The sequence below is a fragment of the Procambarus clarkii genome, chromosome 21, assembly GCF_040958095.1.
Source record: "Procambarus clarkii isolate CNS0578487 chromosome 21, FALCON_Pclarkii_2.0, whole genome shotgun sequence".
In the NCBI taxonomy this organism is placed as follows: Eukaryota; Metazoa; Arthropoda; class Malacostraca; order Decapoda; family Cambaridae; genus Procambarus; species Procambarus clarkii.
The window spans coordinates 23236773-23259970 of NC_091170.1; the positions used below are offsets into that span (position 1 = coordinate 23236773).

The 23198-nt window shown below is 46.6% G+C and overlaps 4 protein-coding genes across 4 annotated transcripts; all 4 read right to left on the reverse strand.

Annotated features, from left to right (window-relative positions):
• Window positions 1–8106: 8106 nt before the first annotated feature.
• On the reverse strand, window positions 8107–8589 carry LOC138367149 (uncharacterized). Its single transcript, XM_069328553.1, has one exon. It carries the CDS (start codon window positions 8587–8589, stop codon window positions 8107–8109), a length of 483 nt encoding a protein of 160 aa, XP_069184654.1.
• Window positions 8590–9026: 437 nt separating this feature from the next.
• LOC138367150 (uncharacterized) lies at window positions 9027–11720 on the reverse strand. Its single transcript, XM_069328554.1, has 3 exons — window positions 11615–11720; window positions 10676–10825; window positions 9027–9385 (listed from the first exon to the last, which is right to left on the reverse strand). The coding sequence occupies exons 1-3, from the start codon at window positions 11718–11720 to the stop codon at window positions 9027–9029; spliced, it is 615 nt and encodes a 204-aa protein (XP_069184655.1).
• A 49-nt stretch (window positions 11721–11769) lies between these two features.
• LOC138367151 (uncharacterized) lies at window positions 11770–15670 on the reverse strand. The gene is made up of 7 exons (XM_069328556.1): window positions 15488–15670; window positions 15238–15366; window positions 14897–15053; window positions 14234–14402; window positions 12853–13042; window positions 12573–12693; window positions 11770–12077 (listed from the first exon to the last, which is right to left on the reverse strand). Exons 1-7 carry the CDS (start codon window positions 15668–15670, stop codon window positions 11770–11772), a joined length of 1257 nt encoding a protein of 418 aa, XP_069184657.1.
• Window positions 15671–16826: 1156 nt separating this feature from the next.
• LOC138367152 (SUMO-interacting motif-containing protein 1-like) lies at window positions 16827–23101 on the reverse strand. Its single transcript, XM_069328557.1, has 5 exons — window positions 22984–23101; window positions 21463–21605; window positions 17756–17933; window positions 17493–17674; window positions 16827–17141 (listed from the first exon to the last, which is right to left on the reverse strand). The coding sequence occupies exons 1-5, from the start codon at window positions 23099–23101 to the stop codon at window positions 16827–16829; spliced, it is 936 nt and encodes a 311-aa protein (XP_069184658.1).
• Window positions 23102–23198: the final 97 nt, after the last annotated feature.

The following is a 23198-nucleotide window of genomic DNA, read 5'->3' on the forward strand; positions in this document are numbered from 1 at the left end:
GCAAAGTCGTATTACCTTTAGACTTTGCCGATCGGACACTCTTCGTTTGTTGCACCTTGCAGTACTGTACTGTGGTGAGAATGCTATCTTCCACCTGGGGTCTTGAATATGCTAATTTCGTATATTTGCACAGTGGTGCTTACCTCTTCTACACCTGTTGCAGGTGTTGAATTGGGTATCACGATAGTCTATGTTGTGTGACTTGAGACACCTTGCACATCTCCCTAATTCCTGGAGTCGCTTAATACGAGTGTCTCTGGTTGGATAATTAGCACAACGGTATGTTGAATGTTATTTTTGCAGAACATACATGTCCCCCAGCCTACTGCACGTTTGGAAGTTACCGGTTTGGGTGAACTAGTAACAGTAGGCTTGGAGGATTCTGCTGCATTGTCAGTTTATTCTGCAACTAGATGTTAGAGTAATTGACTGATGTTTATTTGGGGTAGTTGTTTTACCCTTTAATTGACTATTATTTTCTATTTCTGAAGGCTTGCATGAGGCTTTAACTTCCTCATTTGCTCGTCGTTTGTTTATGATGGAATGTAAACCTTCAGTGATGTCCTGTACTGTCAGGATGGTGTTATGTTCTTGTGCATATAATTCATATAGTATATCACTGGACAATTTTCGTTGAAGGACTACTTTGGTCATCCATTCACTTGTAGTTATTTCAACCTTAAGACTGAATGTTCTTAGTAGTGACTCAAACTCCATGCTGAAGGATTGTAATGAGTCAGCAGTCTGATCATGTTGAGGTAAGTCCAGCAATTGTAGTACTAGGAATATGACAGTTTTCTCATTGCCAGCATTATTCCTAGGAAGCTGAACTGGGAAATTAGTGCTGTCGCTATTTTCATTTACATTTTCTACTACTGGTTCAGCTTCACCTCTAATTTCAGTTTGGAGGCATGTTAACTTAGTAGCCTCAGGTATTGGGTTTTCAGAATCCACAAAGACTGTGGATAAATTGTCTGAGAACTGCTTAATTTCTGGTGGTATAATATTGGGTGATGCTGTAGTGGGTGAGGCTTTATCCTCGTTGATTAAAGAATCTAATCTGGCTTAACATTGATTCTCAAAAAGATCCATAACATTATCTACTTTATTTGATGTACTTGCTATTTGTTCTGATTCAATTATCCTGTGTAAGTGTTCCAACCTGGCTTGAGTTTCTTCTTCATATTGTGCTAGGTCAGACAGGAATGGTTCCACATCTTCCACTACTACGTCGTCGTCGTGGACCTAATTTTGGTAAGATTTCCTATTTGCTTTCAATATATGCAATTGGGTTTGAATCTGTAACAGTGGTATTTTCAACCGACGATAATTAATTACAGGCTCATATAACAACTGTTCATATTGGTCGAGATCTCTTGTCAGTTGACGTTTGCTTGCTACTAAAGCACACTTTGCTTTCTGTGGATTAGTCATGGTGACTTGTTAATAGGATAGTACTGGCTCATAAATTGTGAGCAAGTACTGATGGTTGCCTAGGGTAAAATTTCTGCACTTACTAGGCGGTAATCCTACCTCTACTAGAGGTTAGCACTTAAAATTAATACACATTATATATATACAATTATACACACTAATGATCTGAGTGAAAAACCAGTGTCACTGGAAGTACTTTTAGGTTAGCTCTTCTATATCACCCTAGGATGGTATAGACACTAATTAATCACTGAAAGGTGTAATGATCATAAGTAAATTATTATATATACACAACTCAACTCGAGTTGATAACAATTATACCCAAAATAGGGTCTGCACCAATCATTTATGGTGCTAGGTTGTTCAACATAGTACTACTAGACTATGGTAATAATGGGACTAGGATGAACAATAAATAATTCAACTAGTCAATGGTAATAGGGGACTAGGTTATCCTACCCTGTTGTGGGTTGGCAATTGGCAAATATTATATTGTAAACACTATTGCAATATATATTAAATAATTCTCTATTTTGGAGAAATAATATACACAATTATTGATAATAGCCTCTTAATTAGCCTCTATGAAACTTCTAATATTATCAAGAAGTATTAAATATTATTAGTAACCTCGCGAAATAAACTCCACAAAATTCGTGGATAATATCTCACGAAATTTAACGCCACGAAATCCGTGAACAATCTCGCGAAGACACAATCACTAATTTGGCTGGCTTCAATATTAGTGCTGTCATCTCACGGAATAACACGCCACCAAATATCTGTGGGTGACCCTGAAACCGCTGACTGAGGCTGAACTGAACTGAGGGGGGCTCCTGAACTCGCTCGAGGCAACGCTGCCGTCTTTGACTGGATTTGTATAAATTACACTGCACTAGTATATTTAATGAATTCACTGGTTAACTGGTTCATTCGGTACTAAGATGACCAAATAATCTGTTATTCGAATCAAAGATGACCAATAATGTGGGTTCAAATGACCAAATAATCCGGTTCGAAGGACCAAATAATGTGGGCACTGACCTGTGAGATTTATATGAATTTATATAGAATTTATATTTACGTTAATTTATATATTTTGATAGCAATTTGTATGATGTTAAGTGGACTGTATTTCTGCAATAATCTCACAAATCGATCCACTACACATTAGGGGGGTTTATATTGAATTTATATATATGCAGCCAATCAAACTACAGTATTAAACTACATACATTAGTAAACATTGAAGAGGTTCCTTATCTTATTATACAGCCAGCTTAGTCCACTAGATATAACTAGGATGTAGACACCAAATTATCCTCATATGAGGCAGCTTCCATCACCCATTAACTGATTCACAAAGCCTGCTTCCTCTTCTTGACCTGTCAACAGGGCGCTAGCTAAAAGCCAGAATCCTAATATATGACAGCTATATCAGAGAAAACACTGTACAATAGATCAAATAAGGACCAAGGCTTAATTACCTTTTTTGAGTCGATTATTTGTGCTCTCACCGGTTCGCCCAAAATATCTACCTAACATTAATGGCCAAAAATGATTAGATAAACGGGTTTCGGAAAGACACCTCCCTTGTAATGATGACAGCGTGTTGATGATGGCAGACCTTTGGTTTCCATAACACTTCGTCCAAGAGAATTTATATATGAGCCGAATTTGCCCCACGACTCTGTGGTCTAACAACAATGGCTGACCACTCCTTCACTCCCTACTACTGCCCTATTTGTCCAGATGTCAGTAAGTGATAGAAAGGTCACATTTACTATATTTTAATATTGATAATTAAGTTAATTCAAATGAGATGTTTTTATGATGGTAAAGTCCAAAGACTAATGTATTTAAGAATAATTCCCAGCAGAATAGCTGGTGAATTTATAATAGTATGTGGCAATGATATCCCGTTTCCTATAGACGGAAAATTCCACTATAAGTTACATTTTCTATGGGTAACTTGTGTATACAATGGCAGCAATATTATCTGCCTGTATGTAATATTATTAAATGGTGTCGGATTTTCCGACAGAGGTACTGTCCAAGACCAAATCATTTCTCTTCAGAACCAAACCATCACCAGAGATATACAGACAAACTAAGCAAAACATCGACGACAACGACAATAAAAGATTAGACATAGCCTGGGCACTACATAACAAACACTCATCCAGCCGACGTTGACTGTGCAAGACCTCACTACCTGTCACGCTACATGGCGGAGAAAAGTTAAAATTTGCAAAGTGCATAGAATTTCCTGCTGTTTCTGTAGTTGTTGAAGACAGCGTCAATGACACGCCATCTTGAGCGACAGGCGTCAGATCCAATTTTAAAATTAAAAATTTAAATTTAATTTTTTAAAAATAAATTAAAATATTAATTTTTATTTTCAAATGATCTAAAGCGAATTAATCGTTCAACTTCTTTCCCAACTGAAAAAACTTAAGAAATATGGCGAATATATGTGCTAGAATCATTGATGGTTTGGCGTAACGTCTTAAGGGCTGTAGGACTGTATAATCTGGACACTGTAGATGATCATAATGAGACCACCACACCAGCTTACTGACCAGCCACCAGCCATCAACAGCCTCTGATTATACACTACCGCAAACCTTGTGTACAATCACCTGAACAGCGTGACTCACCTTCCGTGAATATATTCCTTGAAACCATTCATTAAACCCCTTTATTCTGTGTTGAAACTGCTTGTTGTTATAGGCAGCTTGTTGTTATAGGCAGCTTGTTCTTATAGGCAGCTTGTTCTTATAGGCAGCTTGTTCTTATAGGCAGCTTGTTCTTATAGGCAGCTTGTTCTTATTGGCAGCTTGTTGTTATAGGCAGCTTGTTCTTATAGGCAGCTTGTTGTTATAGGCAGCATGTTGTTATAGGCAGCATGTTGTTATAGGCAGCTTGTTCTTATAGGCAGCTTGTTGTTATAGGCAGCATGTTGTTATAGGCAGCTTGTTCTTATAGGCAGCTTGTTGTTATAGGCAGCATGTTGTTATAGGCAGCATGTTGTTATAGGCAGCTTGTTCTTATAGGCAGCTTGTTGTTATAGGCAGCTTGTTGTTATAGGCAGCTTGTTCTTATAGGCAGCTTGTTCTTATAGGCAGCTTGTTGTTATAGGCAGCGTGTTGTTATAGGCAGCTTGTTCTTATAGGCACCTTGTTGTTATAGGCAGCTTGTTATTATAGGCAGCTTGTTATTATAGGCAGCTTGTTGTTATAGACAGCTTGTTGTTATAGGCAGCATGTTGTTATAGGCAGCTTGTTCTTATAGGCAGCTTGTTGTTATAGGCAGCATGTTGTTATAGGCAGCTTGTTCTTATAGGCAGCTTGTTGTTATAGGCAGCATGTTGTTATAGGCAGCTTGTTCTTATAGGCAGCTTGTTGTTATAGGCAGCATGTTGTTATAGACAGCTTGTTCTTATAGGCAGCTTGTTCTTATAGGCAGCGTGTTGTTATAGGCAGCATGTTGTTATAGGCAGCTTGTTCTTATAGGCACCTTGTTGTTATAGGCAGCTTGTTATTATAGGCAGCTTGTTGTTATAGACAGCTTGTTGTTATAGGCAGCATGTTGTTATAGGCAGCTTGTTCTTATAGGCAGCTTGTTCTTATAGGCAGCTTGTTGTTATAGGCAGCTTGTTATTATAGGCAGCATGTTGTTATAGGCAGCTTGTTGTTATAGGCAGAATGTTGTTATAGGCAGCTTGTTGTTATAGGCAGCATGTTGTTATAGGCAGCTTGTTCTTATAGGCAGCATGTTGTTATAGGCAGCATGTTGTTATAGGCAGCTTGTTGTTATAGGCAGCATGTTGTTATAGACAGCTTGTTGTTATAGGCAGCATGTTGTTATAGGCAGCTTGTTCTTATAGGCAGCTTGTTGTTATAGGCAGCTTGTTCTTATAGGCAGCATGTTGTTATAGACAGCTTGTTGTTATAGGCAGCTTGTTATTATAGGCAGCATGTTGTTATAGGCAGCTTGTTCTTATAGGCAGCTTGTTCTTATAGGCACCTTGTTGTTATAGGCAGCTTGTTATTATAGGCAGCTTGTTGTTATAGACAGCTTGTTGTTATAGGCAGCTTGTTGTTATAGGCAGCATGTTGTTATAGACAGCTTGTTATTATAGGCAGCTTGTTGTTATAGACAGCTTGTTGTTATAGGCAGCATGTTGTTATAGGCAGCTTGTTGTTATAGACAGCTTGTTGTTATAGGCAGCATGTTGTTATAGGCAGCGTGTTGTTATAGGCAGCATGTTGTTATAGGCAGCATGTTGTTATAGGCAGCTTGTTGTTATAGGCAGCATGTTGTTATAGACAGCTTGTTGTTATAGGCAGCTTGTTGTTATAGGCAGCATGTTGTTATAGGCAGCTTGTTCTTATAGGCAGCTTGTTGTTATAGGCAGCATGTTGTTATAGGCAGCGTGTTGTTATAGGCAGCTTGTTGTTATAGGCAGCATGTTGTTATAGGCAGCGTGTTGTTATAGGCAGCATGTTGTTATAGGCAGCTTGTTGTTATAGGCAGCATGTTGTTATAGACAGCTTGTTGTTATAGGCAGCTTGTTGTTATAGGCAGCTTGTTGTTATAGGCAGCATGTTGTTATAGGCAGCGTGTTGTTATAGGCAGCATGTTGTTATAGGCAGCATGTTGTTATAGGCAGCTTGTGAACATAACATGTTAACTTGCCCACCTTGAAGAGTGAAGGTGTTTCATTTGGATAAAATAACAGAAGTTGATTTATGACGTCCCTCCCTCGGGGGATTACCGTCACCAGAGTATACCTTTCATCAGGGCACGAGGGAGTATACCGTCACCAGAGTATACCTTTCATCAGGGCACGAGGGAGTATACCGTCACCAGAGTATATCTTTCATCAGGGAACGAGGGAGTATGCCGTCACCAGAGTATACCTTTCATCAGGGCACGAGGGAGTATACCGTCACCAGAGTATATCTTTCATCAGGGAACGAGGGAGTATACCGTCACCAGAGTATACCTTTCATCAGGGCACGAGGGAGTATACCGTCACCAGAGTATACCTTTCATCAGGGCACGAGGGAGTATACCGTCACCAGAGTATACCTTTCATCAGGGCACGAGGGAGTATACCGTCACCAGAGTATACCTTTCATCAGGGCACGAGGGAGTATACCGTCACCAGAGTATACCTTTCATCAGGGCACGAGGGAGTATACCGTCACCAGCGTATACCTTTCATCAGGGCACGAGGGAGTATACCGTCACCAGAGTATACCTTTCATCAGGGCACGAGGGAGTATACCGTCACCAGAGTATACCTTTCATCAGGGCACGAGGGAGTATACCGTCACCAGCGTATACCTCCCAATAAAGCGGGCGTATATGGGATAAATTATAGGATGCTAATGGTGGCACGGTCCAGCGTCAGAGAGAAAGGGTGTGGCCAACACCCTCTACACCCGAGGAAGGGGTGACCAACACCCTCTACACCCGAGGAGGGGGTGACCAACACCCTCTACACCCGAGGAGGGGGTGACCAACACCCTCTACACCCGAGGAGAGAGTGACCAACACCCTCTACACCCGAGGAAGGGGTGACCAACACCCTCTACACCCGAGGAGGGGGTGACCAACACCCTGTACACCCGAGGAGGGGGTGACCAACACCCTCTACACCCGAGGAAGGGGTGACCAACACCCTCTACACCCGAGGAAGGGGTGACCAACACCCTCTACACCCGAGGAGGGGGTGACCAACACCCTCTACTCCCGAGGAGGGGGTGACCAACACCCTCTACACCCGAGGAGGGGGTGACCAACACCCTCTACACCCGAGGAGAGAGTGACCAACACCCTCTACACCTGAGGAAGGGGTGACCAACACCCTCTACACCCGAGGAAGGGGTGACCAACACCCTCTACACCCGAGGAGGTGTTGACCAACACCCTCTACACCCGAGGAGGGGGTGACCAACACCCTCTACACCCGAGGAGGGGGTGACCAACACCCTCTACACCCGAGGAAGGGGTGACCAACACCCTCTACACCCGAGGAAGGGGTGACCAACACCCTCTACACCCGAGGAGGGGGTGACCAACACCCTCTACACCCGAGGAGGGGGTGACCAACACCCTCTACACCCGAGGAGGGGGTGACCAACACCCTCTACACCCGAGGAGGGGGTGACCAACACCCTCTACACCCGAGGAGGGGGTGACCAACACCCTCTACACCCGAGGAGGGGGTGACCAACACCCTCTACACCCGAGGAGGTGGTGACCAACACCCTCTACACCCGAGGAAGGGGTGACCAACACCCTCTACACCCGAGGAAGGGGTGACCAACACCCTCTACACCCGAGGAGGGGGTGACCAACACCCTCTACACCCGAGGAGGGGGTGACCAACATCCTCTACACCCGAGGAGGGGGTGACCAACACCCTCTACACCCGAGAAGGGGGTGACCAACACCCTCTACACCCGAGGAGGGGGTGACCAACACCCTCTACACCCGAGGAGGGGGTGACCAACACCCTCTAAACCCTAAGAGGGTGTGGCCAACCTCCCCCTAGCACGCTATTCATGCTGAGCACTCTGCTAAGCTCAGCAAACATACTTACAAGTGCTACTCTCCTTCCCCGCTAAGCAACACTGCCTACACACACACACACTTCTCTTACACACTCTCAGCTACACCATCTACACTCTCAGCCACACCATCAACACTCTCAGCCATACCATCTAAACTATCAGCCACACCATCTACACTCTCAGCAATATCATCTGCACTCTCAGCCACACCATCTACACTCTCAGACACATTATTTACACTCTCAGCCACACCATGTACACTATCAGACACAAAATCTACACTCTCAGCTACACCATCTACACTCTCAGACACAACATCTACACTCTCAGCCACACCATCTACACTATCAGCCACACCATCTACACTCAGAGGCACCCAATCTTTACTCGCAGCCACACCATCTACACTATCAGCTATACCATCTACACTCTCAGCCATACCATCAAAACTCTCAGCCAAACCGTCTACACTCTCAGCCACACCATCTACACTCTCAGCCACACCATCTACACTCTCAGCCACACCATCTGCACTCAGAGGCACATCATCAACACTCAGCCACAACATCATCACTATCAGCCATACCATCAAAACTCTCAGCCAAACCATCTACACTCTCAGCCAAACCATCTACTCTCTCAGCCACACCATCTACACTCTCAGCCACACCATCTACACTCGTAGCCACACCATATACACTCTCAGCCACACCATCTACACTCTCAGCCTCACCATCTACACTCTCAGCCACACCATCTACACTCTCAACCACACCATCTACACTCTCAGCAACACCATCTACACTCTCAGCCACACCATCTACACTCAGAGGCACACAATCTTTACTCGCAGCCACACCATCTACACTATCAGCTATACCATCTACACTCACAACCATACCATCAAAACTCTCAGCCAAACCATCTACACTCTCAGCTACACCATCTACACTCTCAGCCACACCATCTACACTCTCAGCCACACTATCTACACTCAGAGGCACATCATCTACACACAGCCACAACATCATCACTATCAGCCATACCATCAAAACTCTCAGCCAAACCATCTACACTCTCAGGCTCACCATCTACACTCTCAGCCACACCATCTACACTCTCAGCCACACCATCTACACTCTCAGCAACACCATCTACACTCTCAGCCACACCATCTACACTCAGAGGCACACAATCTTTACTCGCAGCCACACCATCTACACTATCAGCTATACCATCTACACTCACAACCATACCATCAAAACTCTCAGCCAAACCATCTACACTCTCAGCTACACCATCTACACTCTCAGCCACACCATCTACACTCTCAGCCACACTATCTACACTCAGAGGCACATCATCTACACACAGCCACAACATCATCACTATCAGCCATACCATCAAAACTCTCAGCCAAACCATCTACACTCTCAGGCTCACCATCTACACTCTCAGCCACACCATCTACACTCTCAGCCACACCATCTACACTCTCAGCAACACCATCTACACTCTCAGCCACACCATCTACACTCAGCCACACCATCTACACTCTCAGCCACACCATCTACACTCTGAGCCTCACCATCTACACTCTCAGCCACACCATCTACACTCTCATCTACACCATCTACACTCTCAGTCACACCATCTACACTCGCAGCCACACCATATACACTCTCAGCCACACCATCTATACTCTCAGCCTCACCATCTATACTCTCAGCCTCACCATCTACACTCTCAGCCACACCATCTACACTCTAAGCCACACCATCTACACTCTAAGCCACAACATCTACACTCTCAGCCACACCATCTTCACTCTCAGCCACACCATCTATACTCTCAGCCTTTCCATCTACACTCTAAGCCACGCAATCAACACTCAGCAACACCATCTACACTCTCAGCCACACCATCTACACTCCAAGCAACACCATCTACACTCTAAGCCACATCATCTACACTCTCAGCCACACCATCAACACTCTCAGCAACACCATCTACACTCTCAGCCACACCATCTACACTCTCAGCCACACCATCTACACTCTCAGCAACACCATCAACACTCTCAGACACAACACCTACACTCTCAGCCACACCATCCACACTCTCAGCCACACCATCTATACTCTCACCCAAACCATCTACACTCTCAGCCACACAATCAACACTCTCAGCAACACCATCTACACTCTCAGCCACACCATTTACACTCAGCCACAGCATTTAAACTCTCTCAGCCACACCATTTACACTCTCAGTCACACCATCTACACTCAGTCACACCATCTACACTCTCAGCCACACCATTTACACTCTCAGTCACACCATCTACACTCTCAGCCACATCATCTACACTCTCAGCCACACCATCTACACTCTCAGCCACACCATCTACACTCTCAGTCACACCATCTACACTCGCAGCCACACCATATACACTCTCAGCCACACCATCTACACTCTCAGCCTCACCATCTACACTCTAAGCCCCACCATCTACACTCTAAGCCACACCATCTACACTCTCAGCCACACCATCAACACTCTCAGCAACACCATCTACACTCTCAGCACACCATAAACACTCTGAGCAACATCATCTACACTCTCAGCCACACCATCTACACTCTCAGCCACACCATCTACACTCTCAGCCACATCATCTACACTCTCAGCCACACCATCTACACTCTCAGCCACACCATCTATACTCTCAGCCATATTATCTACACTCTCCGCCACACCATCTACACTCTCAGCCACACCATCTACACCCTCAGCCACACCATCTACGCTCTCAGCCACACAATCAATACTCAGCAACATCATCTACACTCTCAGTCACACCATCTACACTCTAAGCCACACCATTTACACTCTCAGCCACACCATCTACACTCTCAGCCACACCATCTACACTCTCAGCCACACCATCTACACTCTCAGCCACACCATCTACACTCTCAGTCACACCATCTTCACTCTCAGCAACACCATCTATACTCTCAGCAACACCATCTACACTCTCCGCCACACCATCTACACTCTCAGCCACACCATCTACACTCTCAGCCACACCATCTACACTCTCAGCCACACCATCTATACTCTCAGCCACACCATCTACACACTCAGCAACACCATCTACATTCGCAGTCACACCATCAACACTCTCAGAAGTACCATCTACACTCGCAGCCACACCATCTACACTCTCAGCCACACCATCTACACTTTCAGCCACACAATCTACACTCTCAGCCACAACATCAACACTCTCACCCACACCATCTACACTCTCAGCCACACCATCTACACTCTCAGCCACACAATCTACACTCTCAGCCACAACATCAACACTCTCACCCACACCATCTACACTCTCAGCCACACCATCTACACTCTCAGCCACACCATCTACACTCTCAGCCACACCATCTACACTCTCAGTCACACAATCTACACTTTCAGCGACACCATCAACACTCTCAGCAATACCATCTACACTCTTAGGCACACCATCTACACTCAGCCGCACTATCTACACTCAGCCACACCATCAACACAATCAGTCATACCATCTACACTCTCTGCCACACCATCTACACTCTCAGCCACACCATCTACACTCTCAGTCACACCATACACTCGCAGCCACACCATATACACTCTCAGCCACACCATCTACGCTCTCAGCCTCACCATCTACACTCTAAGTCACACCATCTACACTCTAAGCCACACCATCTACACTCTCAGCCACACCATCAACACTCTCAGCAACACCATCTACACTCTCAGCCACACCATATACACTCTGAGCCACATTATCTACACTCTCAGCCACACCATCTACACTCTCAGACACAACATCTACACTCTCAGCCACACCATCTACACTCTCAGCCACACCATCTACACTCTCAGCCACACCATTTACACTCTCAGCCACACCATCTATACTCTCAGCCATACTATCTACACTCTCCGCCACACCATCTACACTCTCAGCCACACCATCTACACCCTCAGCCACACCATCTACGCTCTCAGCCACACAATCAACACTCTCAGCAACACCATCTACACTCTCAGTCAAACCATCTACACTCTCAGAATCACCATTTACACTCTCAGCCACACCATCTACACTCTCAGCCCCACCATCTACACTCTTAGCCACACCATCTACACTCTCAGCCACACCATCTACACTCTCAGTCACACCATCTTCACTCTCAGGAACACCATCTATACTCTCAGCAACACCATCTACACTCTAAGCCACACCATCTACACTCTCAGCCACACCATCTACACTCTCAACCACACCATCTACACTCTCAGCCACACCATCTATACTCTCAGCCACACCATCTACACACTCAGCAACACCATCTACATTCGCAGTCACACCATCAACACTCTCTGAAATAGCATCTACACTCGCAGCCACACCATCTACACTCTCAGCCACACCATCTACACTTTCAGCCACACAATCTACACTCTCAGCCACACCATCAACACTCTCACCCACACCATCTACACTCTCAGCCACACCATCTACACTCTCAGCCACACCATCTACACTCTCAGTCACACAATCTACACTCTCTGCGACACCATCAACCCTCTCAGCAATATCATCTACACTCTGAGGCACACCATCTACACTCAGCCGCACTATCTACACTCAGCCACACCATCAACACAATCAGCCATACCATCAACACTCTCAGCCACATGATCTACACTCTCAGCCACACCATCTACACAATCAGCCATACCATCTACACTCAGCAACACCATCTACACTATCAGCCATACCATCTACACTCTCAGCCACACCATCTACACTCTCAGCGACACCATCTACACTCTCAGCCACACCATCAACACTCTCAACCACATCATCTCCACTCTCAGCGACACCATATACACTCTCAATCACACCATCTACACTCTCAGCAACACCATTTACACTCTTAGCCACACCATCTACACTCTCAGCGACACCATCTACACTCTCAGCGACACCATCTACACTCTCAGCCACACCATCTACACTCTCAGCCACACCATCAACACTCAGCCACACCATCTACACTCTCAGCCACACCATCAACACTCTCAGCCACACCATCTACACTCTCAGCCACACCATCTACACTCTCCGTCACACCATCTACACTCGCAGCCACACCATATACACTCTCAGCCACACCATCTATACTCTCAGCCTCACCATCTACACTCTAAGCCACACCATCTACACTCTAAGCCACATCATCTACACTCTCAGCCACACCATCAACACTCTCAGCAACACCATCTACACTCTCAGCCACACCATCTACACTCTCAGCCACACTATCTACACTCTCAGCCACACCATCTACACACCATCTACACTCTCAGCCACACCATCTACACTCTCAGCCACACCATCTATACTCTCAGCCTTTCCATCTACACTCTCAGCCACACAATCAACACTCTCAGCAACACCATCTACACTCTCAGCCACACCATCTACACTCCAAGCAACACCATCTACACTCTAAGCCACATCATCTACACTCTCAGCCACACCATCAACACTCTCAGCAGCACCATCTACACTCTCAGCCACACCATCTACACTCTCAGCCACACCATCTACACTCTCAGCCACACCATCAACACTCTCAGACACAACACATACACTCTCAGCCACACCATCCACACTCTCAGCCACACCATCTATACTCTCAGCCATACCATCTACACTCTCAGCCACACAATCAACACACTCAGCAACACCATCTTCACTCTCAGCCACACCATCTATACTCTCAGCCACACCATCTACACACTCAGCAACACCATCTACATTCGCAGTCACACCAACACTCTCAGAAGTACCATCTACACTCGCAGCCACACCATCTACACTCTCAGCCACACCATCTACACTTTCAGCCACACAATCTACACTCTCAGCCACACCATCAACACTCTCACCCACACCATCTACACTTTCAGCGACACCATCAACACTCTCAGCAATACCATCTACACTCTGAGGCACACCATCTACACTCAGCCGCACTATCTACACTCAGCCACACCATCAACACAATCAGCCATACCATCAATTCTCTCAGCCACATGATCTACACTCTCAGCCACACCATCTACACAATCAGCCATACCATCTATACTCAGCAACACCATCTACACTATCAGCCATACCATCTACACTCTCAGCCACACCATCTACTCTCTCAGCGACACCATCTACACTCTCAGCCACACCATCAACACTCTCAACCACATCATCTCCACTCTCAGCGACACCATATACACTCTCAGTCACACCATCTACACTCTCAGCCACACCATTTACACTCTTAGCCACACCATCTACACTCTCAGCGACACCATCTACACTCTCAGCGACACCATCTACACTCACAGCCACACCATCAACACTCAGCCACACCATCTACACTCTCAGCCACACCATCAACACTCTCAGCCACACCATATGCACTCTCAGCCACACAATCAACACTCAGCCACACCATCTACACTCTCAGCCACACAATCAACACTCAGCCACACCATCTACACTCTCAGCCACACCATCTACACTCTCAGCCACACCATCTACACTCTCAGCCACACCATTTACACTCTCAGCCACAAATCAACACTCCCAGCCTCACCATCTACACTCTCAGCCACACCATCTACACTCTCCGCCACACCATCTACACTCTCAGTCGCACCATCTACACTCGCAGTCACACAAAATACACTCTCAGCCACACTATCTATTCTCTCAGCCACACCATCTACACTCTAAGCCATACCATCTACACTCTCAGCCACACCATCAACACTCTCAGCAATACCATCTACACTCTCAGCCACACCATCTACATTCTCAGCCACACCTTCTACACTTTCAGCCACACCATCTACACTCTCAGACACAACATCTACACTCTCAGCCACACCATCTACACTCTCAGCCACACCATCTATACTCTCAGCCTTTCCATCTACACTCTCAGCCACACAATCAACACTCTCAGCAACACCATCTACACTCTCAGCTACACCACCTACACTCAGCCACACCATCTACACTCTCAGCCGCACCATTTACACTCTCAGCCACACCATCTACACTCTCAGCCACACCATCTACACTCTCAGCTACACCATCTACACTCTCAGCCACACCATCTACACTCTCAGTCACACCATCTACACTCGCAGCCATACCATATTCACTCTCAGCCACACCATCTACATTCTCAGTCTCACCATCTACACTCTAAGCCACACCATCTACACTCTAAGCCACACCATCTACACTCAGCAACACCATCTACACTATCAGCCTCACCATCTACACTCCAAGCCACACCATCTACACTCTAAGCCACATCATCTACATTCTCAGCCACACCATCAACACTCTCAGCAACGCCATCTACACTCTCAGCCTCACCCTCTACACTCTCAGCCACACCATCTACACTTTCAGCCACACCATCTACACTCTCAGCCACACCATCTACACTTTCAGCCACACAATCTACACTCAGCCACACCATCAACACTCTCACCCACACCATCTACACTCTCAGCCACACCATCTACACTCTCAGCCACACCATCTACACTCTCAGTCACACAATCTACACTCTCAACGACACCATCAACACTCTCAGCAATACCATCTACACTCTGAGCCACACCATCTACACTTTCAGCCACACAATCTACACTCAGCCACACCATCAACACTCTCACCCACACCATCTACACTCTCAGCCACACCATCTACACTCTCAGCCACACCATCTACACTCTCAGTCACACTATCTACACTCAGCCACACCATCAACACAATCAGTCATACCATCAATACTCTCAGCCACACGATCTACACTCTCAGCCACACCATCTACACAATCAGCCATACCATCTACACTCAGCAACACCATCTACACTATCAGCCATACCATCTACACTCTCAGCCACACCATCTACACTCTCAGCGACACCATCTATACTCTCAGCCACACCATCTACACTCTCAGCCACACCATCTACACTCTCAGTCACACCATCTACACTCGCAGCCACACCATATACACTCTCAGCCACACCATCTACACTCTCAGCCTCACCATCTACACTCTAAGCCACACCATCTACACTCCAAGCCACACCATCTACACTCTCAGCCACACCATATACACTCTGAGCCACATCATCTACACTCTCAGCCACACGATCTACACTCTCAGACACAACATCTACACTCTCAGCCACACCATCTACACTCTCAGCCACACCATCTACACTCTCAGTAACACCATCTACACTCTCAGCCACACCATCTATACTCTCAGCCATACTATCTACACTCTCCGCCATACCATCTGCACTCTCAGCCACACCATCTACACCCTCAGCCACACCATCTACGCTCTCAGCCACACAATCAACACTCTCACCAACACCATCTACACTCTCAGTCACACCATCTACACTCTCAGCCACACCATTTACACTCTCAGCCACACCATCTACACTCTCAGCCACACCATCTACACTCTCAGCCACACCATCTACACTCTCAGCCACACCATCTACACTCTCAGCCACACCATCTACACTCTCAGCCACACCATCTACACTCTCAGTCACACCATCTACATTCGCAGCCACACCATATACACTCTCAGCCACACCATCTACACTCTCAGCCTCACCATCTACACTCTAAGCCACACCATCTACACTCCAAGCCACACCATCTACACTCTCAGCCACACCATCAACACTCTCAGCAACACCATCTACACTCTCAGCCCCACCATATACACTCTGAGCCACATCATCTACACTCTCAGCCACACCATCTACACTCTCAAACACAACATCTACACTCTCAGCCACACCATCTACACTCTCAGCCACACCATCTACACTCTCAGCCAGACCATCTTCACTCTCAGCCACACCATCTATACTCTCAGCTATACTATCTACACTCTCCGCCACACCATCTACACCCTCAGCCACACCATCAACGCTCTCAGCCACACAATCAACACTCTCAGCAACACCATCTACACTCTCAGTCACACCATCTACACTCTCAGCCACACCATTTACACTCTCAGCCACACCATCTACACTCTCAGCCACACCATCTACACTCTCAGCCACACCATCTACACTCTCAGCCACACCATCTACACTCTCAGTCACACAATCTTCACTCTCAGCAACACCATCTATACTCTCAGCAACACCATCTACACTCTCCGCCACACCATCTACACTCTCAGCCGCACCATCTACACTCTCAGCCACACTATCTACACTCTCAGCCACACCTATACTCTCAGCCACACCATCTACACACTCAGCAACACCTTCTACACTCTCAGCCACACCATCTACACTCTCAGCCACACCATCTACACTCTCAGCCACACCTATACTCTCAGCCATACCATCTACACTCTCAGCCACACCATCTACACTCTCAGCGACACCATCTACACTCTCAGCCACACCATCTACACTCTCAGCCACACCATCTACACTCTCAGTCACACCATCTACACTCGCAGCCACACCATATACACTCTCAGCCACACCATCTACACTCTCAGCCTCACCATCTACACTCTAAGCCACACCATCTACACTCCAAGCCACACCATCTGAACTCTCAGCCACACCATATACACTCTGAGCCACATCATCTACACTCTCAGCCACACCGTCTACACTCTCAGACACAACATCTACACTCTCAGCCACACCATCTACACTCTCAGCCACACCATCTACACTCTCAGCCACACCATCTACACTCTAAGCCACACCATCTATACTCTCAGCCATACTATCTACACTCTCCGCCATACCATCTACACGCTCAGCCACACCATCTACACCCTCAGCCACACCATCTACGCTCTCAGCCACACAATCAACACTCACCAACACCATCTACACTCACAGTCACACCATCTACACTCTCAGCCACACCATTTACACTCTCAGCCACACCATCTACACTCTCAGCCACACCATCTACACTCTCAGCCACACCATCTACACTCTCAGTCACACCATCTTCACTCTCAGCAACACCATCTATACTCTCAGCAACACCATCTACACTCTCCGCCACACCATCTACACTCTCAGCCACACCATCTACACTCTCAGCCACACTATCTACACTCTCAGCCACACCATCTATACTCTCAGCCACACCATCTACACACTCAGCAACACCATCTACATTCGCAGTCACACCATCAACACTCTCAGAAGTACCATCTACACTAGCAGCCACACCATCTACACTCTCAGCCACACCATCTACACTTTCAGCCACACAATCTACACTCTCAGCCACACCATCAACACTCTCACGCACACCATCTACACTCTCAGCCTGGTTGGTTGATACCTGGTTGATGGGTTTCTGGGAGTTCTTCTACTCCCCAAGCCCGGCCCGAGGCCAGGCTCGACTTGTGAGAGTTTGGTCCACCAGGCTGTTGCTTGGACCGGCCCGCAGGGCCACGTACCCACCACAGCCCGGCTGATCCGGAACTTCTCTTAGAAAACCGTCCAGTTTTCTCTTGAAGATGTCCACGGTTGTTCCGGCAATATTTCTTATGCTCGCTGGGAGGACGTTGAACAACCGCGGACCCCTGATGTTTATGGAGAGCTCTCTGATTGTGCCTATGGCACCTCTGCTCTTCACTGGTTCAATCTTGCATTTCTTCCATATCGTTCACTCCAGTACGTTGTTATTTTTCTGTGTAGATTTGGGACCTGACCCTCCAGTATTTTCCATGTGTATATTATTTGGTATCTCTCTCGTCTCCTTTCTAGAGAGTACATTTGGAGAGCTTTGAGACGATCCCAATAATTTAGGTGTTTTATCTCGTCTATGCGTGCCGTATATGTTCTCTGTATTCCCTCTATTTCAGCAATCTCTCCTGCTCTGAAGGGGGAAGTGAGTACTGAGCAGTACTCGAGACGGGACAGCACAAGTGACTTGAAGAGTACAACCATTGTGATGGGATCCCTGGATTTGAAAGTTCTCGTAATCCATCCGATCATTTTTCTGGCTGACGCGATATTTGCTTGGTTATGCTCCCTAAACGTTAGATCGTCGGACATCATTATTCCCAAATCCTTGACATGCTGTTTTTCTACTATGGGAAGATTCGATTGTGTTTTGTACCCTGTATTATGTTTCAGATCCTCATTTTTGCCGTACCTGAGTACCTGAAATTTATCACTGTTAAACATCATGTTATTTTCTGCTGCCCAATCAAAAACTTTGTTGACATCTGCTTGTAGTTTTTCAATGTCTTCAGCAGAGGTAATTTTCATGCTGATTTTTGTGTCATCTGCAAAGGACGACACGAAGCTGTGGCGTATATTTTTGTCTATATCAGATATGAGAATAAGGAACAGTAGCGGTGCAAGGACTGTACCTTGAGGTACAGAGCTTTTAACATCGCTTGGACTCGATTTTATCTGATTGACTGTTACTCTTTGTGTTCTGTTCGACAGGAAATTGAGTATCCAGCGTCCTACTTTTCCAGTTATTCCCATTGACCTCATTTTGTGAGCTATCACCCCATGGTCACATTTGTCGAACGCCTTTGCAAGGTCTGTGTATACAACATCTGCATTTTGCTTTTCTTCTAGGGCTTCTGTGATTTTGTCATAATGGTTGAGTAACTGTGACAGACAGGATCTTCCCGCTCTAAATCCATGTTGTCCTGGATTGTGCAATTCATTGTTTTCCATAAAACTAGAAATTTGATTCCTAATCACTCTTTCAAACACTTTTATTATGTGTGATGTTAGTGCAACTGGCCTATAATTTTTTGCCAAGGCTTTACTCCCCCCCTTGTGCAACGGAGCTATATCTGCAGATTTAAGTGCTGCTGGTATCTCCCCTGTATCCAGGCTCTTTCTCCATATTACGCTGAGTGCTCTCGCTACTGGTACTTTACATTTCTTTATGAATATTGAATTCCATGAGTCCGGCCCAGGAGCTGAGTGCATAGGCATATTGTCAATGTCTCTTTCAAAGTCTTCCGAGTTTGTGGTAATATCCGTTATATTATCTACAGCTTGAATGTCATTCATAAAGAAGCTGTCTGGGGTCATCAACTTTCATGTTGTTTACTGGTGTGCGCCACCAATAAACCAGCCACACCATCTACACTCTCAGCCACACCATCTACACTCAGCCACACCATCTACACTCTCAGCCACACCATCTACACTCAGCCACACCATCTACACTCTCAGCCACACCATCTACACTCTCAGCCACACCATCTACACTCTCAGCCACACCATCTACACTCTCAGTCACACAATCTACACTCTCAGCGACACCATCAACACTCTCAGCAATACCATTTACACACTGAGGCACACCATCTACACTCAGCCGCACTATCTACACTCAGCCACACCATCAACACAATCAGCCATACCATCAATACTCTCAGCCACATGATCTACACTCTCAGCCACACCATCTACACAATCAGCCATACCATCTACACTCAGCAACACCATCTACACTATCAGCCATACCATCTACACTCTCAGCCACACCATCTACACTCTCAGCGACACCATCTACACCCTCAGCGACACCATCTACACTCTCAGCCACACCATCTACACTCTCAGCCACACCATCGATCAACACTCAGCCACACCATCTACACTCTCAGCCACACCATCAACACTCTCAGCCACACCATATGCACTCTCAGCCACACTATCTTCACTCTCAGGCACACCATCTACACTCTCAGCCACACCATCTACACTGTCAGCCACACCATCAACACTCAGCCACACCATCTACACTCTCAGCCACACCATCTACACTCTCAGCCACACCATTTTCACTCTCAGCCACAAATCAACACTCTCAGCCTCACCATCTACACTCTCAGCCACACCATCTACACTCTCAGCCACACGATCTACACTCTCAGACACGCAATCTACACTCGCAGTCACACCATATACACTCTCAGCCACACCATCTATTCTCTCAGCCTCACCATCTACACTCTAAGCCACACCATCTACACTCTAAGCCACATCATCTACACTCTCAGCCACACCATCAACACTCTCAGCAACACCATCTACACTCTCAGCCACACCATCTACACTCTCAGCCACACCTTCTACACTCTCAGCCACACCATCTACACTCTCAGACACAACATCTACACTCTCAGTCACACCATCTACACTCTCAGCCACACCATCTAAACTCTCAGCCTTTCCATCTACACTCAGCCACACAATCAACACTCTCAGCAACACCATCTACACTCTCAGCCACACCATCTACACTCTCAGCCACACCATCTACACTCTCAGTCACACCATCTACACTCGCAGCCACACCATATACACTCTCAGCCACACCATCTACACTCTCAGCCTCACCATCTACACTCTCAGCCACACCATCTACACTCAGCCACACCATCTACACTCTCAGTCACACCATTTACACTCTCAGCCACACCATCTACACTCTCAGCCACACCATCTACACTCTCAGCTACACCATCTACACTCTCAGCCACACCATCTACACTCTCAGTCACACCATCTACACTCGCAGCCATACCATATACACTCTTTGCCACACCATCTACACTCTCAGTCTCACCATCTACACTCTAAGCCACACCATCTACACTCTATGCCACACCATCTACACTCTCAGCAACACCATCTAGACTCTCAGTCTCACCATCTACACTCCAAGCCACACCATCTACACTCTAAGCCACATCATCTACACTCTCAGCAACACCATCAACACTCAGCAACACCATCTACACTCGCAGCCTCACCCTCTACACTCTCAGCCACACCATCTACACTTTCACCCACACCATCTACACTATCAGACACAACATCTACACTCTCAGCCACACCATCCACACTCTCAGCCACACCATCTATACTCTCAGCCATACCATCTACACTCTCAGCCACACAATCAACACTCTCAGCAACACCATCTACACTCTCAGCCACACCATTTACACTCAGTACACCATCTACACTCTCAGCCACACCATTTACACTCTCAGCCACACCATCTACACTCAGCAACACTATCTACACTCTCAGCCACACCATTTACATTATCAGCCACACCATCTACACTCTCAGCCACACCATCTACACTCTCAGCCACACCATCTACACTCTCAGCCACACCATTTACATTCTCAGCCACACCATTTACACTCTCAGCCACACATCTACACTCTAAGCCTCACCATCTACACTCTCAGTCACACCATCTACACTCTCAGTCACACCATCTACACTCGCAGCCACACCATCTACACTCTAAGCCACACCATCTACACTCTCAGCCACACCATCTACACTCTCAGTCACACCATCTACATTCGCAGCCACACCATATACACTCTCAGCCACACCATCTATACTCTCAGCCTCACCATTTACACTCTAAGCCACACCATCTACACTCTAAGCCACATCATCTACACTCTCAGCCACACCATCAACACTCTCAGCAACACCATCTACACTCTCAGCCACACCATCTACACTCTCAGCCACACCTTCTACACTCTCAGCCACACCATCTACACTCTCAGACACAACATCTACACTCCCAGCCACACCATCTACCCTCTCAGCCACACCATCTATACTCTCAGCCTTTCCATCTACACTCTCAGCCACACAATCAACACTCTCAGCAACACCATCTACATTCTCAGCCACACCATCTACACTCAGCCACACCATCTACAGTCTCAGTCCCACCATTTTCACTCTCAGCCACAACATCTACCTTCAGCCACACCATCTACACTCTCAGCCACACCATCTACACTCTCAGCCCCACCATCTTCACTCTCAGCCAAACCATCTATACTCTCAGCAACACCATCTACACTCAGCCTTACCATCTTCACTCTCAGCCATCCCATCTATAATCTCAACCACACCATCTTCACTCTCAGCCACACCATCTAAAATCTCAGCCACACCAACTTCACTCTCAGC